The following is a 21385-nucleotide window of genomic DNA, read 5'->3' as shown; positions in this document are numbered from 1 at the left end:
GAACATGGTATTATCGAACCACCTATGTAGCCAGCACGTACATAGTAAAATCCATTAAACGCTGATTGACATTTACAACTGTTTACAATAATCATACCAATCCAAACCTGAGACTACGATTCCTACATGTAGATCATGTAAAAATTTTCTTTTAAAAACCATAAAAAAATATATAATCATGGACGCACATTGGGAGGGGCAAGATGGGGCACTTGCCCTCCCCCCACTGGACAAAAAATATTTAAGACTTTTAGTTCAATAAATATTACCATAATATTATTATTATCTTTATAACCTTACATTTGAGAATTTTTTTATTTTGACCCCCCTAAAATGTTTTTTGTGGGCGCCCATGTATATAATTGAATTATATTTTCACTGAATAATTTCGAATATAAGGTCAATATGCTGATGCCAGCATACAACATAGGTTAGGTTAAAATTTTAATTTTTAAAGCTCAAATTTTTACGAAATACATCAAAATCACGGAAAAATGCAAGTAATTTTGTAGTTGAAAATTCATAAAATTGTTCATCTTACACCACAGCCTCTTAGACAATCCAGCTGTCGACACGGTAAGGTCACAAATGATTTCACTACTGGCAACGATAAAATTTCGTTACAATACAGTAGACACATACTCATTATCAGATCTTTCAGATCTTAACGTGTCACCGGCTGTACTTTCTCGTTACCGTTAGGTTTCTTTCAATACTTTTCACCTACTCTGTAATTTCGGCAATGAATTTAGGTCTTTGAATTACAATACCTAAATCTTGGTTGGCTATAGGTGACGATGTACGTTTCTCTATCGTAAACCACATACCACTAAAACCGCCAATTCAAATACGCCATGGCATCGTCATCCACAACAATCAGTACCAAAATAAGGAAACGTTATCATACAGGTTCTGTATTCCATTTATGCATATTATTAATAGTACACTGAATCCTATTTGTACACCCGTTTCAGGGATTCGGGTATTTAACGATTATATAATATATATATATATAAATATATATGTATACATCATTTATCTTCATTGTTATATTACCACCCACTATAGTTCTTTCATTATTATAAGCTACTATTTTACTATTTTATACAACTGTTCTGATTATTTGCTTAAATAGGTACTATTATTTTATATTGTTTTATACACCCGCTTGGGCATTTAAATATTGTATTATTTTAATTATATAAATATAAAAATTTGTTAATTTACTATCAAATAAAGAGTTAATAACTAGTGAAACACAAAAAATTTATATTTTTTTTACTAATGTTTGTACATTTATGTAAATACGGGATATATTTATGCGTAACACTTGTGGATGTAAATCAACGTATATACAATATATGGGCTGGATACACAGGTGGTTTGATAATATCATGTTCGAAGATTGACGTACACTCAACAATCTATCCAATTAAATAACCAACTATACCATTAAATATTAATTTATTTTGTAATTTCACTAAATGTTAAATCCTTAACTCATAAACAAACATATTATGTATGTTATATTTTTTGGAGTCACTGAATTATTAAAATTTGTTGATAATAATATTAATAATATAATAATAACAATTAAAAATTACGGTTACCACTAATATATAATTGGATTTGTATTTTTCATCTATAATTTTCCAATAAACTGTTATTAAATAAAGTATAAATTTTATACAACAATGTGAGTAAATTTTTGTAAATCCCTATATGTAGGTAAAATTCTATGATGACCATAATTAAGAATTTTAACGTTCGTGGTTACCCGAAAGAAATTCTAGAGTAAAACATGTTCCAAGTAACATATGTAATAAGTTGGGAGTTAACGTACTAGAGGTTCTCTATCGAGAGACAGTCCACTTATTGTAGACGTGATTCTTCAGAGTTAGAACGAGTAACTTCACGCCAGTCAGTGTAAGAATTCTGTCCTAGGGAATAAGTCAATTTTTTAACATTGAAATATTTTCAACAATGAATACTCATCGATTAGTAAATTTTATAGAATACTTCAACTCAATTCAACATCGCAAACGGTTACTCGCGCATGGTCTGTTACAGAGGTTCTCTAAGATTTAAGTACTAAGTAGGGCCCATCGTTATATATATTTATCATCGTATAAGCGAATGTTTTACGAAAATTCATCATTCACAAACATAAATGCTAATGGTAAAAAACTCAAAAATTTGAATCAAGCCAGACAAAACATTGAACTTAAATATACTACATAAAAAGTCAGAAAAATCAGATAAATATTCACTAGCTAGTATCAGAAAATTAGGTACAATTATCGAACAAATTAAAAATAAAATAAAATAGTTTAAACCTTGACAAAGTCTACCTAAAAATGTTAAATATTCATAAAACGGTACAGATAGTTATCAACTACTCTTTTAAATCATACAATATACAAATATATATCAAATCAAACATCGTTGCATACAATGGCAGGCAGACGTTATGCAATATTTAGAAAAAGTGTAAATAAATAATACAGCTAATATATAACTCAAAATCTATTTACATCTACCAAGTGAATTATCTGTGAAACATACAAAACATTAATTTAGTATACTGTGTATGGAAAAAATTATTTACAAGGTTATAACAAGTTGATTTGGATTAAATGATACCATATTTGAAAAAAAAATAAAGATAACACAAACGTCATACGTATATATATGACATACATATAATATATAATATAATATAATATAATAATATAATATATATATATAATAGTATTAGTCCAATTAATTATAATTATATGACAATTGACAATAAGCTATATGGGGCAGATAGTAACAAGTACAAATATTATCACTACTCTCCGCTACACCATGGGGATGACGATATCGAATTCATTAGGTTCTATTATAGCTACTGGATTTTACAAATAAAAATCCCAGTTATGACAATGCTAATTAGTATTGATGTATAACACCTAAAAACCTTCCAAATCCAACCAACTTTGAGCAGCTTTAACTCGCCGACGGATCAACGAAAGTTAAAAATTTTAACATGAAAATTCATGAATAAAAATGGCTTTTTTAATTTATGAAATTATTAATATAGATCGCCATTTGAAAATAAAAAGTTGATAGTTTTTAACTATTGAATATAAGAGTAAAAAAAATTTTACTTTTATACAGTTGTAAAAAAACATGTATCTAGAAATTTGAAAAAAAACATTGGGAAAAAAAACCATATATTTTGAAATAATGAGTGTTTTTGATAAAAAAATCATCCTGTATATTAAATATTTTTACTATCATTTATATTTTAAAATTAATATTTTGTGAAAGTTTTAAATTTTACAAACTAATTTTACGTAAAATTTTGCTTTTTTTTTTATTTTTTTTACAAATGTTTATATAAAATATTTTATAAAATAACTATAATATGTCACATCAAATCAAACTATTTCGTCATATAATTTATAATTTTTTAGTGACCTTAATTTTGATGAATGTAAATAGTATTAATATGTAAAAAAATAATTTATTTAAAAATCAAAACTAATGTCATAAACGTATAACACATTAATTAATAGTGTAAATTATAGATATATACTAATACAATTTGAAATATGGATAATATACAATTCTTAAAATTAATATTTATGTATAACAACTTTTTTGTATAATTTAGTTTTTGATTTTTCTAATAAAATCACGTGCTATTACCAAGGAAATCCTGATAAATGTAATCCTGGTTCAAAGCATTTGGACCCCAGAATTTTACCAGATGAATGTGATGCAATACTTTATGAAAAATTTGATATCGACCAAAAATCTGTGATAAATGTAGATGAAGGTAAATTAAACAATTTTTATTTCATATATTTACACGATATTATGTCTAGAAATATTTAGAATCAAAATTTGTTTTTATTCATATGAATATATCATGTAATTTAAAAAAATAGTATTACATTTTTAGAGCTTAAGTGTTTGGTTACACAGATAATATAAATAGTAAATACGTTTTAGAACTTCTCGATTCGGTGACAGCTTTAAACAAACCCGTTATCGTGGCATTAGCGAGAAAAGAATTTTACAGTGGTTGGAGTGCAGCACTGACTAAAGATGGCAATGCTGAAGAAACAAAAATTTTGTGCGAGTTTGCAATAAAACATAATGTAAAAGGATACTCATTATGGTATTTGGCTCCAAACGATGTATGTATACACTGTTTACTTATAAAGCAGCTATCATAATAATTATTTATTATATTGATTTTAATTTTAACACGTCAATTCAATAATATTACTCAATATGATTATAATCAAAGTAAAATAGTATAACGATTCCGGATTTCTATTTCTAAAAATAAAGTTATCAACGACAAAATTATCTGCATATTAAATAACAATAAAAATAAGATTATTAAAACAAATTATGTCGTGTCAAAAAAACCATGTAAAAAGTGGTTCTGCTCAACTATTTCCCGGCTAGATAAATGAATCTAAAGATGAATCATTAGATTTAGGTTATACATGGTTAATGAGTAAGCAACGAAAATATGTGTGCTTAGTTAATCTTCCTTCCAACTTAAAATGTTTACATTTTCACTGAATATAATTTTTATATATTTAAAATATACACATAAAATTATAATGTTTTGTAGTGTTAAGGTAGAATTTATGGTTATACAATTTTATCGTCATTATTATTTAAATTGCACAATACACAAGATTCTTTCACGCAATTAAGAATCACAAAAAAATAATAAAATATATTTTTACTTATAATGTTATTCGTTTTTGTGCTTTTTTAGGATGAAGCTGTCGATAAAAACGTCGCAATAAACACCATACCTTATATAAAACAATTAAAAAAAATGTGTCCTTTTTTAATCATCGCTGTTAGTATAGCTTCAATTCCAAAATATCTAAGCAATAAAGACAGTAAGTGATGCATATTACACTATTTATTAATTATTTAATATAATAATATTGATCATCGGATATATTTTATTTTGCTTTGTGCTCTGATATCTTATATACTAAATATAACACATGTGGGTACTACATTTTAGGCTTTAACGACCATATGCAATCTAGACGGACAAAAAAAATATGAACGTTGGGAACCAGTTAAGTCCAAAGCCAAGGCAGGTATACGTTAGGTCTTCTTCTTCTTCTTCTTCTTCATCAGCTTAGCGGTCCATTCAGGACCATCGTTGCCATCAAAATTTCTGTCCACTTCTCTCTCTGATATGCTGTTTCTAAAGTTGCGTCCTGGTCTATCATTTTTATATCTTTGGCAACTACGTCAATCCATCGGGTTTTGGGTCGTCCTAGGGGTCTCGTTTGGTTTATTTTATTGATAAGTACATTTTTAATTAATTGTCCATCAGCCCTCCATACATGTCCGAACCATTCTAGTCGTTTTTTCCTAATAAAGTAGAGTATATCTGGCTTATTATAAAGAGACTTTATATTTTCGTTGCTTCTTCTTTCGTATGTCTGTGTTTCTGGGTTGAAGATTGGTCCATAAATGGTTCGTAACACTTTCCTTTCGAACGTGATAAGTCTTCTGCTATCACCTTTAGTTAACGACCAGGTTTCACAGGCGTATGTTATCACAGGTCGAAGGTAGCTATGATATAGTAGTATCTTTGATCCTCTCGATAACAGCTTAGACCTCAAGAGTTTGATAATACTGAAGTAACATCTATTTCCACTAGTGATCCGTTCATTTATTTCTATATGCATATCATTTTTGTTGTTGATGTTTATGCCTAAATACTTAAAATTATCAACTTTTTCAAATTTATAATTATCTACTACTATGGAATCTATATTTGGTGGTCTTCTCGATACGACCATATACTTAGTTTTCCCCTCATTTACATGTAATCCTATTCCTTTACTTGCATTTATGAGTTTAGATGTTGAGTTGATGATTTCCTCCTTGGTTTCACCCATCAGTACAATGTCATCTGCATAGGCTAATCTAACTTGTTCATTGCTTATCTCCATTCTTCTGTCATCGTTTGTGTCTCTAATTATTTTTTCGAGGGCTAAGTTAAATAGAGCAGGTGACAACGCGTCCCCTTGTTTAAGGCCAGATTCGACTTCAAAAGGATCTGAGATGCCTTGCATATAACACACTCTGCATAGTGTTTTTTCGTAACATGCTTTTATTAGGTTCACATACTTTTTGGGTATTCCTAAAAATACCAATGCTTTCCAAAGCTCTTCTCTGTCTACACTATCGTACGCCTGCTTGTAATCCACAAAGACTAGATGCAGGTCCTTTCCAAATTCGTAGTATTTTGACATTAATTGTCTTAGCGTGAAAACATGGTCTGTTGTGGATTTTCCTCTCCTAAACCCGCATTGGTAATTCCCAACTATTTCTTCAACATAAGGGTTTAACCTTTCTAATATCAGTGTTGTCAGAATTTTATAGCATGTGTCCAGTAGCGAAATTCCTCTATAGTTCTCAGTTTTAGTAGGGTTGCCTTTTAACGTTAGGTCGCAAACTGAAAATCATCACTACGTCTCCCACGTTTGAATAACAGAATAACTAAAACTATAAAAGATACCGAAAGCCATGATCAGAAACAGCGGGGGTATAGCTATTTTAGAGCATTTACTCGTGTGTTTGAATTATCATCCGGTCGCCATTTGACCACAGAGTCATCTGACATGTGATTTAGTTAAAAAAAACACTTAATCAGCGTGATAGATGTAATTCGCGAAACGCGATGATGAGCATTCGACAGACCAGTAAGGACATGTCAATGATACGGGAGGAACCTGTGTATATAAAAGGTAGCCCGAGATAGGCCTCCTGCAGACTTGATTCTTCAAAGTGATAATGAGCACCTTCACGCAATTCAGTGTAATAATTCAGTCTTGGAAACTTAAAATAGTTTTTAATTGTTTAAACACTAAGTCATTTTTTCTAATTTAAAAACATGGAAATATTTTCAACAAAAATACACCATGGAGATTAAATTATTTTCATCTACTTTATTTATACCGTAAGCTGCTATAATTTTTATAAAATGTGAATACTCTAGAGTTAGTATTTGGGACATTTTTTTTCAGCATTTAACACACTTCACTATAACATACTTTTACTGTGTAATATTTATACACACTTATTATTCATTTATCATTGAAAATACTTTCTCATCATACTAAAATCATTAAAATATAATGGTTACTCCGATACACTGAAGGTAATGATTTTTTAATGATCTGTCGATAATAAAGCAGAGGTTTAATAAATTTTAAAAATTACTACACTGTTATGCATGATTTAAAAATCAGTATTACCTATATGTATTTAGTATTAGAGAAACGAACAATTAATCATAATAGAAGGTATCAAATTTAATACAATAGTAACCATAAATGGTAAAATCAAACCTATGTTATTGAATTTTAAATATTAAGTATATTATAACTATGAACTTATACTTTAATATTTTTTTTAGTGTATAATTTTAAAGAATTAAACAAAGTAGTAACGTACTATGATATAGACACAGCAATGCTCAATGAATGTAATCCTGGTTTGTATAATGGTGTGACTCCTATTACAAAAAATGCAACCTGTCTCTACGGACTGGTAAAAATATTTAATGTTATTTGTTGATATTTAATGTCCTCGTAGCAATCGACGTGTTTATGAGTAAAATATATAGTTGCATTGTAGTTGTGGTTTCCATATATTTTAAGAATTAGGATAAGTATAAATTCGTGTTGGGGAAAGAGTGTGTAATCTATCAAAATTTATTTTTTTCTAAACACGCCGTATTTATATGGGTAGAAAAACAATTAATGAAAAATAAAAGTTAAGCTATCAACTAAATATTAAAAATTAAGTAAAAACTCTTGAAAATTTAACGGTGATAAATAAAAATCAGTATTAAAAATTTAAAATACCCTGTAATGTGTTTTACAAAATTACATACGTAACTCTTTACTAAGTGATACTAAGTACACTACGAAATATATATATATTTTAAGAAGAATATCGCTGTAATAACTACTGTTAATTTAATTTTTAACTATAATTGAATGATCATTAATGTATACATTTATTATGATTATAACTGTTAAAAATTTCTTACAACGTCTAATTAAATAACGAAAGTATAAACATTTGTAAATATCGCTTGTAGCAAAATTAAACTATAATAATCTAATAATAATTTGGTATATATTAAGAAACTGCAACTTATGTTTTAATGTCACTGTAAAATCGTTTTAATATACCCTTTATTGGTAATTTCAGGAAGAAGTTATAGAAAATTTAAAGAAAACAGAAATATGTTTTAATAAACTAAGCTTTAGTATTCCACTATTCACAGTTGAAAATGTCAACAATACTTATCCTTCTTATACAGATGTATTGTATTTAAAAATACTATAGGATAAATATTGATTATTTCATAATTTTCAATTATTTTAGATGTGCAGTGAAGGAAAATTTGATAATTTAACTTGGTGTGTACAAACATCTCAAAATTATTATGATAAGGTAAGTAATAACAATAATATAACAATTATTGTTTTATTATATAATTAATATAATATAATAGGGAGAATCCATTTTTAATATAATAATATTATATGTGACGACTGGAACTTGGAAGCTTCTATAGTGCTTCTCAAAGGTGTTTTTGTCTTAATAGGAATTTAGTACAATGATCATTCAAGATATAGACATTTTATAGCTGTAAATTTTGACTATCAATTTGATACAATGTAGTGTTAAACGATAAAATATCGAATCGTAGGAAATAATCCTGAATTTCAAGGTAGTGCTATAATATCTAACGTATTCCATTGAAATAAAAAGACAGTAGTACATAAAATACTTACAATTTAAAATAAAACTGGTTTTTTATTTTTTTAATAACTATGTTTGAATAAATTTAAGAAATATATAAACGCTAATAAAGCTAAACTAACCTGATAAATGTTCTTCACTGGCATCACCGCATAAGGCTTGTATTCTAAATTATTTATTAAAAAATCATGAAATTATATATATATATATATATTTTATTGGTTTTTAAGGGGCAATTTTTCCGTGAACAAAAAACTGGAGTAATGGTCATAGGGTTGGATTTTGATGATTATTGTAACAGTTGTCAATGTAAATCAGCGTTTAATGGGTTTTACAATGTACTTGCTGGCTACATTAGTGGTTCGGTAATACCATGTGCGAAGTTTGACGTTCAATCAACAGTCTATCCAATTAAATAACCAACTATTTCATTAAATTTTAAAATAATTTTGTAATTAAACTAAATGTTAAATCCTTTTTATTATTGTCCTAAAATACTGCATACAAGAATTTCATATTTATTTCAATTCATAAACAATCATTTGTACGTTGTATTTTTCGGAATTATTACAGTGTTAATTATAATATTATTCTACTAGACAGATGGAACTAGTTATGATGATGACATTACATTGCATCATAATTTATTGATAAATTTAATGAAACATTTGTGTTTAGTAAAATACATTAAATTCAAATTTATGAACCTCAATTGATATGAAAGTATGATATTTTTTTCTATTTTGTTGTATATGAGTATTAAGTATTGACTATTGATGGGTACTTTATTAATACGTATAGACTATAAATTGTATAATAATATACTATAAATAAGCATAAAAAATCAATACTATGATATAAATATGTTTTTTTTTTTGTGTATGTTTTATCGTACAGGTTCTTAATATAAGTATGGTTCGGAGAGTAACTTTTGTGTTAGGCTACATCATTTTTATTTTATATGGAGGAAATAACAATTAAAAACAAACGAAGGCGAATCTATAATAATGCTACAAGTCAAAACTAAATATCATACATTAAACTATTGAGCTTGTTAATTATTTATCAAAACTTAAAATGTATATCAATAATAGCTTTTATAAATTTGTATATTGACTGCGAGGATATAAATTATTATAGGTTCAATTGTGTTAATAATATCAATATTTTTTTTTTTTTTTGCACTATCGGTGTTCAGAAGATACTAAAAATACTTATTGTATTATTCTTTTTACTATAATGGGATTTTATTGCTGAATTCGTTCTGAAGATAAACATAAAAAAAGTTACAGTAAGTTTCAAATTGTATTAATGTAATCACAAATCGATAAAATTAAAGAATCACTTTATGTTGTATGCCATTAATTCAACTTCACATGGAATTGGCCATCGTTGCCATTTAGTTTCCCATTCGAATAGTATTACTCAATTACTGTTGCACCAATAAACCATACCTTTCTAAAATTATAGTTAGTATATATATATATATTTATATATTATATATTTTTATCTTAACTTAATCTCAGTCAGTATAATTTTAAGTATTGTTGCATGTAAAAAAAATACAAAACTTTTTCTTATTTAGTATTTAACGGTGCTCCAAATAGTATTGAAAAAAAAGTATAATACACCCACTTCTAGTACAGTGAAAATTAAAAACTAAAATATCCAGAATACATGATTATGTTTTGGCTTGATTTGATTTGTTATTCTACAGACAAAATAAGAATGGCAATGAAATTTAACAAATTAAATTAAGTAACACGTAACAATAATGATTTTTGAGTTACGATCAAATAATAGACTGTAGTTTTTATCCAACAAGAGCCATACAAACAAGTCAAAATGGCATAATGAGCTGAAGCAGTGTGATATGAGTTCTGGATCTGCTTCTGTTCGAATGAAAGCACTAGCACTTCATATTCGGATGAGTTCGAAGTATTGATCAATAGTCAATACATTAGACGATTCCATTTTTTTAATAACGTTTTATAACGTCACTTCCCGGAAAGAAGTTACCGGTGGAAAGGTGGATGTTACTATTGGCGCCGTCAACTCCATAAATTAAAACACTTCCCTCCGGAAAGTTGCGTTGATTAATAAAAAGATCTTGGCACTCGAGCCTCAGGATTAACTTATTTGAGTAAAGTAGAATGGATAAAACATATTTTTATAAAGCAGGTATTCTAGATAATGTATAAAAGTTACCGATCCAAATATATGATTAAAGTGGCATGACTAATCATGAATGTGTATGCACTGTATGCTGTATGGTTCGCTGGTGATCGTGCTGATCGTTGCGGAGTCTCGGCGTTGTCCGTGTCGCACATTCTCTCTCTGCCTCTACTCTCGCATCGGTCACTATTATATTAAAGTCAAAATCATGCCAGAAAACCATTTAGTCAGCAATAAACTCCGCTCGCCATTCTTCAGCATACAGCAATACCCAACCTAAGGAGTAATGTACGATGTCGATAGACAGCAATCTTTACAACAAATGCTGGTACTTAGACAGATACCGAAAATCGTATTGATTTGCATTAATAAATTTTTTTGTTATGTAGGTAATTTAATCGATTTTTATTTGATATATATTTATTAATCAACACAAACACGATCAAACCAAATCAATCATCAACCAAATTTACCAAAATCCAGAGGCATAGCCAGGATTTTTTTATGGGGAGGGCTAAACACTTTTAACTTTAGTTATTGAAAACCAAAAATAACAAAAAAATTAATAAACACTTTTAATAATACTTTTTTAACTCAAATATTCTATTATAAAACTAATAACAAGAAATATATTAGCCAAATTTGTAAGAAAATTTCCATACTTAAATTTAAATATTTCAAAACAATATAAAAAATATAGCCAATGGGGGAAGCTATAGCCCCTTTAGCCCTCCCCCTTGACTACGCCACTGACAAAATCTAACAAAATACAATTTGTAGCTATTGATATCTATAGTTGGCATAAGTAAATATAATAATATAATAAAGATAATCAAGCATAGATTGTCGGTACCTGTAATATTAACCTATACATAGGTAATCGTTTTGATAAGTCACATAGGTACTAAAAGAATCACAAATGTTTAAACAAGAAAAAACTAACTTAAAACATGTTTTTAACGAACATTCTTCTAGCGATATATAGATTTTAAAGTTAACATTTTACGTACCTACTGTCTAAACAACGTCAAACCACACAAAACAGCTAAAAACAATTGTACAAGGTGTAAAGTAAACGTATATGGCAAAAATTACATACGAGGCTATAAAAAGCTGATTTGGATTAAATGATACCATATTTGAAAAAATAAAATAAAGATAACATATTATGCGTCATACATTATATGAGTCATAGCCTGATTTCTGAAGTTTGAGTGTGCCTTAACTTTAAAATAATAAGCTAATAAATAATTTTTAAATACCGTGTCAAAAAAAAAAATACTTAAACGCTCACCAAGGCTTTTAAATTTTAATTACCATTATAATTTACCAAATTATAATATAAATCTTTTCAACTACGTTTTAATAAATCATTTTTATTTATTACGTTTTCTGTAACAAATAAAATAAATCTGTTTTTATCTATACCTAATTGTTTATTTATTTTATTACATATTTGACAATATTATTAATGTTACAATAAATATATTTAATTTACGATTACACTAGGAGTAATAAATACTGGATGAATACTTAAAATGTTATTGTTTTAATACTATATAACATATTTGAGTACACCAAACGATTTGTTTATGAATTTATGTTTTTGAAATCAGCTTTCTATGCTGTTAGTATAGTTGTCTGGTGTTAGACTGAATTATATAAACTGTAGTAAATCAAAAAGAACGTGGCTGCGCAATATATATTTTATATCATAAATTCTTGAATTATAATTATTATTATATTTTTTTCATTTATATGAGATTTACCATTTAAATATAATGCACACACAATCCGAATTATTACCCACTTATATGTATATCTGCACACACATGCAGATACATGTATACATACAAGGATTTATATTATATAATGAATTATCTTACCTTAGTTTAACTGTAGATTTGTCAGTGATTAAGTGCAGCCAGTGTAGGAATAATAGATAGGTATGATGTTAATTCACTTAAATATAATGTTGATTAAGAAACACAAGTGGTATAATATTTACACTGAGTTGAGTAATAGATTTATTATTTATAAATTAAAACACAAAGACATTTATTTTAAACATACATAAATTGTTTTCCACGTAACCTAACCCAATCAAAGGCGCACGTAGGGAGAATGACGTTGTGTCCAAGTCCCCAATGGTCGATGGGTGTCTTCTGAGCCAATGGAGTACTAAATTTAGATAATGGTCAAAGGACATAAAAATGTCTGACCACAGATGTCTACTATCGTGTGAACACATGTGCAACTATGTATGTATAAGGGATTATGATGATGCCACAATTATAGTTATATGTGGCTATCATTACAAAACCTAACTTTATAGAATACTTCAACTCAATTCAACATCACAAACGGTTACTCGTACGTGGTCTGTTACAGAGGTTCTCTAAGATTGAAGTAGAGTCCATCGTTATATATATTTGTCATCATATAAGCGGATGTTTTACGAAAATTAATCATTCACAAACATAAATGCTAATGTTAAAAAACTCAACAATTTGAATCAAACCAAACAAAACATTGAACTCAAATATACTACATTAAAAGTCGGAAAAATCAAATAAATATTCACTAGCTAGTATCAGAAAATTAGGTACAATTATCGAACAAATTAAAAATAAAATAAAATAGTTTAAACCTTGACAAAGTCTACCTAAAAATGTTCCATATTCATAAAACGGTACAGATAATTATCAACTACTCGTTCTAATCATGTGATATAGACAAGACGTTCAGGCCTAAAACACAAACAAATGGTAGCATGCATTTAGGTAAAAAAAAAAAATTGAATATGTCGAAAATAGGTGACATTATTGAAGACACATCATATCTGATAATATCATAAATTGGGAAATTTACATTTTTGAATAAAATTATACTCTAAAAACGATATAAAAACATATAAATACACATTATAGAAAGATATTTGCATATAAGGACAGACAGACGTTATGCAATTTAGCAAAAGTGTAAATAAATAAGATAGCTAATATATAACTCAAAGTCTGTTTACATCTACCAAGTAAATTATCTGTGAAACTTAAAAAACATTAATTAAGTATACTGTATATGAAAAAAATTATTTACAAGCTGATTTGGATTAAATGATACCATATTTGAAAAAATAAAATAAAGATAACACAAACGTCATACACTATATGAGTCATAGCTTGTTTTCTGAAATTTGAGTGTGCCTTAACTTTAAAATAATAAGCTAATAAATAATTTTTAAATACCGTGTCAAAAAAAAAAATACTTAAACGCTCACCAAGGCTTTTAAATTTTAATTATCATTATAATTTACCAAATTATAATATAAATCTTTTCAACTACGTTTTGATTAATTATTTTTATTTATTACGTTTTGTGTAATAAATAAAATAAATCTGCTTTTATCTATACGCCTAACTGTTTGTTTATTTTTTTACGTACTTTGACAAAATTAATGTTACAATAAATATTTAATTTTCGATTACACTAGGAATTATAAATACTGAATGAATACTTAAAATGTTTTTGTTTTGATATTATATTACAAAATTGAGTACACCAAACGATTTGTTTAAGAATTTATATTTTTGAAATCACCTTTTTATGGTGATAGTGTAGTTGTCTGGTGTTAGACTGAATTATTCACCTAATTTATTTACTTTAAACAATAAAACAATGATTTTCTACTTATTACTTTTTTGCCTCCTCAGCAATTCGATGGTTTTAAGCGTTTCAAGTGATTCGACAGGTACATATATTATTGTTGATACATAGAGCTATTATTAATATGTATTAAAATTATTAGCTTTTCCAAGTTCAATCGAAATAATATGTACCACGCCATTGATATTTTTATTGTATATCTAGTATTATAGAATGAATTTCATTACAGTTGCCGTGTATCTAATTATAATGTACCTATAAACCTAATGGTTATGCTATATTACAAATTATATGTTTTTTAATCATCTTATGTTTACAGTATAAATTACATTTTTTCACGAATATAATAACCAAAAGATATATTATTCAGTGTTCAGAGACTTTGAAATGTGTAAAAATATTAACTCATTCATAATACATAATAACTTAATTATGAAAATATATTTAGAAGTTTCTCTATTAAATATTCAGTTTCTGTCTATTAAATTTAAAAACTACTTAAAACAATAATATTTAGTTATTTCTATGTTTATAAATTTATTTTTCTGAATACAATTTTTATATGTTCTAACTACAAAAGCCAGCTTTCGACCAAATCGACTTTTTTATATGGTAATAACTCAAAAACTTAACACTGTAAATACTTTTAATAATTTAAATAACTTTTACCCTATGTTAATATTAGTGCTATCTATATACAATTCAATTTTCAAAATATTTTGCTTATTTTAATGCTAATTATAGTCAATATATAAGTCTTTGTCCATTTTTTTTTTTTTTTTTTTTTTTTTTTTTTATAAATATCAATAAAACTGTTTTGGCGGCTAATCCAAAACACTTTAAAATTGAATAAAAATTTCTTAATAATGATTCAAAAATTATAAAATTACATAGGTACAATTTTTTATTATAAACATTTGAAATTCAAATACTGACAAAAATTCGTCAAAATCATGAATATTGGCAGATTATTTTGTAGATATGATTCATGAAAAAAATTTTTATAAGTAGCTTAGAGTTAAAAATGTAATACAAGATTTTTCATAGATTTGGTTTACAATAACCACTATAAAATGAACTTAAATTTTGCTGTATTCAAGTCATTAAAACATAAACCACCTTTTTCACCAACCACTGGAAATTATATACTCGGCTAACAAATCATCTCCGTTCAGAATCGTTTTTCATATACAAAGTACCTATCATTAGAGTCAAATTTAATACATTCATATAGTGACCTATTACACAGCAGAACGTTACTCACTTAAAAACCCTTTTTTTTTTGTATGATTTAGTCGATATGTCTAAGTCAGTCGTATGCTTTTACAATGGACTTCGTTCTAATTGTGATCCTAGTTACGATGATCTAGATCCCAACATGATACCAGATGGATGTAATTATATATTGTTCATAAGATTTTCAATCAACCAATCATCTTTAATATATGTCAATGATGGTGAAATAAATTATTTTTATTGCATATACATATTTACATGATAATACTATGTCTATATATATTTTTCTAAATATGTATGTATTTGCTAAATAATCGTTTAATATTAAAAATCAGTATTATTTTTTTTAGAATTAAAGTTGTTTAGTTTATCAGATAATATTATATTAATATAAATATTTTTTAGAACTTCTCAAAAAAACATTACGTTTAAACATACCCATAATATTGCCAGTAACTCGAGAAGAAAATTACAGTGGTTGGACCGCATTATTGAGTGAGGATGGCAATGAAAATGATGCAAAAGTCTTGTGCGATTTCGCAAAAACAAATAATATAAAAGGATACATTTTCTATAATACTGCACCAGGTTGCGTAAGTATTCAACGTGTACCTACTCATAAACTATATCAAAATAATTACAATGATATTACTTAAGATACATTAATCCGATAACATTATTCGGTATTATTGTCATCAAAATAAAGTAGTGTGAGAATTACAAATTTCTTTAATCTAAAAATAAAATTACCAATGACAAAATTGTCTGTATGTTTGCTAATCATTAAAAATGATTGATAAACAAAATGTATTGTTTTTCATTGAAAAAACGAATTCTCAGATAGATTAACGTATCTTTAGATGAATAATAAGTTTTGAGTATACCTGGTCGTTGAATAATCAATAAAAAATGTAGCTATCCTCCCCTCCATCTGCAATTTTTTACATTTTTTCTGAATACGACTAGGTTAGGTTCTGTATATAGAGTGATTCTTTTATCAAACAATAATCATTGTTTCAAAAAGTATTAACTTTTTTCAAAATTTCAGATCTATACTTATCTAGAATTGTAGAACTCATCCATATTTTCACCCTTATATTTATTAGGTAAACCACTATCAGTTTTTGATTTTCAAATGACAACCTATAGGTGCTTACAATTTCATAAATTAATAATGTTATTTTTTTTATGAATTATCAAATTAAATTTTTCATTTTTTATTTATCCATTGATGAGTTATAGCTCTTCAAAGTTGAATAGTATTGGGAAGTTATTGAGAGTAAAGGTGTTATAACTCATTAGTATTTATAATAGTAATATTAGTCCAATTAATTATAATTATATGACAATTGACAATAAGATATGGCAGGTAGTAACAGGTACAAATATTATCACCATTCTCCGCTCCACCACGAGGTCGACGATATCAAATTCATTAGGTACTATTATAGCTACTGGATTTTACAAATAAAAATCCCAGTTATGACGGTGCTAATTAGTACTGGTGTATAAAAACTTAACACTTTTTAAATCAACCAACTTTGAATACTTTGAGTAGCTATAACTCGCATACGGATCAACTAAAGTTAAAAATTTTAAAGTGAAAATTATTGAAAAAAATAGCTTTATTAATTAATGAAATTATTAATGTAGGTTACCACTTGAAAATCAAAATTTGATTAATTTTTTTTACCATTAAATATAAGAGTTGTAGAAATACAGTTATCTAAAAATTGAAAAAAACAATACTTTTTGAAATAACGAGTGTTGTTTGATAAAAGAATCAACCTGTATATTTATAAATATATATATAGAATTTACGTCTATACAACTATGTCGTTATTATTAATTGAATGGCACAAAACACAACAATCTTTCATAAGCTTTAGAATGACAAAAAAAAAAAAGAAAAAAAATTTTTATTTATAACGACAAACAACTATTATTGTTTTTGTTTATTTTTAGAATGAAGCTACCAATAAAAACATTGCAAAGTACATCATACCTTATCTACAACAAATAAAAAAATTCTGTCCTCCTGGTTTTATAATCGGTCTTGGTATATCTGTAGATCCGAACACTTTAAAAAATACAGATAGTACGTGATACGTTTTATAGTATTATTTAATTGATTTAATAATATTGATCGTTAAACATTAATAATAATTATTAAATGTGAATACTACAAAGTAAGTATTAGGAACATTTTTTAGTTTTCATCTATTATTGAAAATACTTTCTCATTATCATACTGAAATCATTGAAATATTATTAATGGATAATACTCTGAAATTTATTGGATTTGTATTGAAATGCCAAGAGAAAATCGGAGGCTCAATTTGAAAAAATTTTCATTGCTTTACTCCAGAATTGTTTGTGTTCTGTATTAGAAAACAACCAATTAATCATAACATCCTAGTATCAAAGTTATTTTAATATAACCAAATATTATAAAATCAAGTGTATTATTAATTGAGTTTATCATAAATACATAACTATTAAATTGTATTTTGATATTTTTTAGTCTATAATTTTGAAGCATTGAACGATGTAGTAACATACTATGAATTAGACACAATGGAACTGAATAAATGCAATCCTAAATTGTATAATGGCGTGACTCCTATTACAAAAAATGCATCCGATGGAAATTCTCTACGCGGACTGGTAAAAATATTTAATGTTATTTTTTGATATTCAATGTCCTCGTAGAAATCGATGAGTTTTTTTAGCGTAGTTTTTTGAGAATAGAATAGCGACGTAGGCTGAATATGTCTGCTATACTTTTTGAGGCATTTATGTGTATTTTCCAGCTTTTGTACCATCTTGTTAGTAGATTTAAGTAATCTTGAAGATTGTTAGTTATGGCTTTTACGTTACGGGATTCACTGTAGATAGTTGTGTCATCTGCGAATTGGGCAATGTTTGTACGCGGTTGATGCGGTATATCGGATATGAATATATTGAACAAGATAAGTCTCAGTTTGGAACCATGAGGTACACCAACAGAGATTGACCGGGGGTCAGATAAATTGTCAGTAATTTTAACTGAGAATTTTCTATTTGTTAGGAAGGAATTAATATTATTAAATAAGTACTTAGGTGTATTGAAAGATTTTAATTTGTATAAGAGACCTCCGTGCCATACTTTGTCAAACGCTTTCGAGACATCTATAAATACAGCACCACTATGGCAATGTTTTTCAAATGAAGTACTGATATGTTCTGTTATACGGAAAAGCTGTTGTACGGTCGAGTGGTTGGATCGAAACCCAAATTGGAATTTTGCGATAACATCTGCACTATTCAGATAATTTTGTAGTGTCGTATGTACAATTTTTTCGAAAATTTTTGATTGGGAGGTAAGTAGACTTATCGGTCTAGCTATCAGAATTAGATTTGTCCTTTCCGGGTTTTTTATTAATATAACTGTTGCTAACTTCCAATTCAGTGGAAAGTGTCCAACGCATAACAAAAAATTAAATATTGAAGTCATAAAGACGAGTCCTTTGGCAGGAAGTTTTTTGAACATGAGGTTGGTAATGTGGCCATGACTCGGTGTTTTTTTGTTAGGTAAATTTTTGACAATGAGCTGAATTTCATTTGGGGTGACATAATCCATACATTTTTGAATTGAATAATCAAGTAAATCTAATAACTTACGGTTAGTTTATGAGTAAAATACATAGTTGCATTTTTGTGGTTTCCATATTTGTAAGAATTAGGTTGAATATAAATTCGTACCCTAAGCAGGTAATCGATCTACATTTTTTTTTCTAAGCATACCGTACCTATTGATATATACTATATATTATATAGGTAGAAAGATATTTAATGAAAAATAAAAGTTAAACCATCTACATAATATACAAATTAAGTAAACACTCTTGAAAATTTAATAGTGAAAAATAAAAATCAGTATTAAAATACCCAGTAATGTGTTTTACAATACATACGTAAGTCTTTACTAAGTGTTATGTACACTAAGAAATATACAATTTTAAAAACTATATCGTTGTAATAACTATTATTAACTTTATTGTTAAACAAAAATGTAATGATTATTAATGTATGCATTTAGTATAATAATTTTAACTGTTAAAAATGTCTTACAACATCTAATTGAATAACGAAATTATAAAACTTATAAAAATATCTTGTATCAGAATTAAACTTTAATAATCTAATAATGATAGTGAAGAAATTGTAACTTATGAGCTTTCATTTCTCTGTAAAATCGTTTCAACATGCACTTTATTGGTAATTTTAGGAAGATGTTGTAATAGATGTAAAGGAAACAGCAATATGTTTTGAAAAGCTAGTTTTTTCCATTCCAGTATTCACAGTTAACAACACCGACGATAGTTATCCTGCTTATACGAAGGTATTATAGACAAAAATGTTTTAGAATAAGTATTGATTATTTTATTACCTAAATTGTTTTAGATGTGTGAAGGGAAAACTGATAAAGAATCTATTAACAATTCGTGTATACAAACATCTCAAAATTATTATGATAAGGTAAAGTAATTAATATTGGTCAACGATGTTGATAATATTCAAAATAATTATAAATAAATAGAGATTTTTGTGTTTTTATAAACGAAAAATTATTGTTTTATTATAAATTATATAATATTATTTACCTATTTAGAGTATGATAATATTTTATGTGACTACTGGAATTTGTAAGGCTCTTATAGTGATTCTCAATCGGTTAGGTTAAGTTCGGTTAGGAACTAACCTATGAACTCCTATGTACTACAATAAGGTTTAACGTATTGTATCGAATCAAATAGACAGCAGTACACAAAATATTAACAGTTAAAAATAAAATGGGTTTGTCATTTTGTTAATTATGTATAAAATTAAGAATTATCTAAGTGTTAAGGTAGCTTATCTAACTGCCTTAATAAACGTTCTGTCATCAGCACATTATCCCTATTTTTGAAATTATTAAATAAAAATTCGTGAAATTATAAATTTTTTTTTTTTGGTTTTTAAGGGGAAATATTTACAAGCTCTACCCGCTGGAATTACAGTCTCAGGTTTGGATTGGGATGATTATGGAAACACGTGTAAATGTAAATCAGCGTTTAATGGATTTTACAATATACTTGCTGGCTACAGGAGTGGTTCGGTAATACCATGTGCGATGTTTGACGTTCAATCAACAGTCTATCCAATTAAATAACCAACTATTTCATTAAATTTTAAAATAATTTTGTAATTAAACTAAATGTTAAATCCTTTTTATTATTGTCCTAAAATACTGCATACAAGAATTTCATAAACAATCATTTGTACGTTGTATTTTTCGGAATCATTACAGTGTTAATTATAATATTATTCTACTAGACAGATGGAACTAGTTATGATGATGACTACATTACATTGCATCATAATTTATTGATAAATTTAATGAAACATTTGTGTTTAGTAAAATACATTAAATTCAAATTTATGAAAATCAATTGTTATG

The 21385-nt window shown here is 27.0% G+C and overlaps 1 protein-coding gene across 1 annotated transcript; it reads left to right on the top strand.

Annotated features, from left to right (window-relative positions):
• Positions 1-2850: 2850 nt before the first annotated feature.
• On the top strand, positions 2851-21377 carry LOC114118907 (uncharacterized). Its single transcript, XM_050203730.1, has 8 exons — positions 2851-2878; positions 3662-3826; positions 4003-4190; positions 4790-4919; positions 7466-7599; positions 8269-8382; positions 8446-8514; positions 20909-21377. The coding sequence occupies exons 1-8, from the start codon at positions 2851-2853 to the stop codon at positions 21095-21097; spliced, it is 1017 nt and encodes a 338-aa protein (XP_050059687.1). The 3' UTR covers positions 21098-21377.
• The last annotated feature ends 8 nt before the right edge of the window (positions 21378-21385 follow it).

This window comes from Aphis gossypii, chromosome 3 (assembly GCF_020184175.1).
Source record: "Aphis gossypii isolate Hap1 chromosome 3, ASM2018417v2, whole genome shotgun sequence".
NCBI classification, from domain to species: domain Eukaryota; kingdom Metazoa; phylum Arthropoda; class Insecta; order Hemiptera; family Aphididae; genus Aphis; species Aphis gossypii.
This window is presented reverse-complemented; position numbering and strand designations above follow the sequence as displayed.

Excerpts from the sequence above, each read along its gene's own strand:
- LOC114118907 (XM_050203730.1), top strand. The coding sequence starts at position 2,851 with ATGGGGATGACGATATCGAATTCATTAG. Across the intron at positions 2,879-3,661 it reads GACGATATCGAATTCATTAG|TTTTTGATTTTTCTAATAAA; the intron begins GTTCTATTATAG and ends TGTATAATTTAG. Across the intron at positions 8,383-8,445 it reads CTTATCCTTCTTATACAGAT|ATGTGCAGTGAAGGAAAATT; the intron begins GTATTGTATTTA and ends CAATTATTTTAG.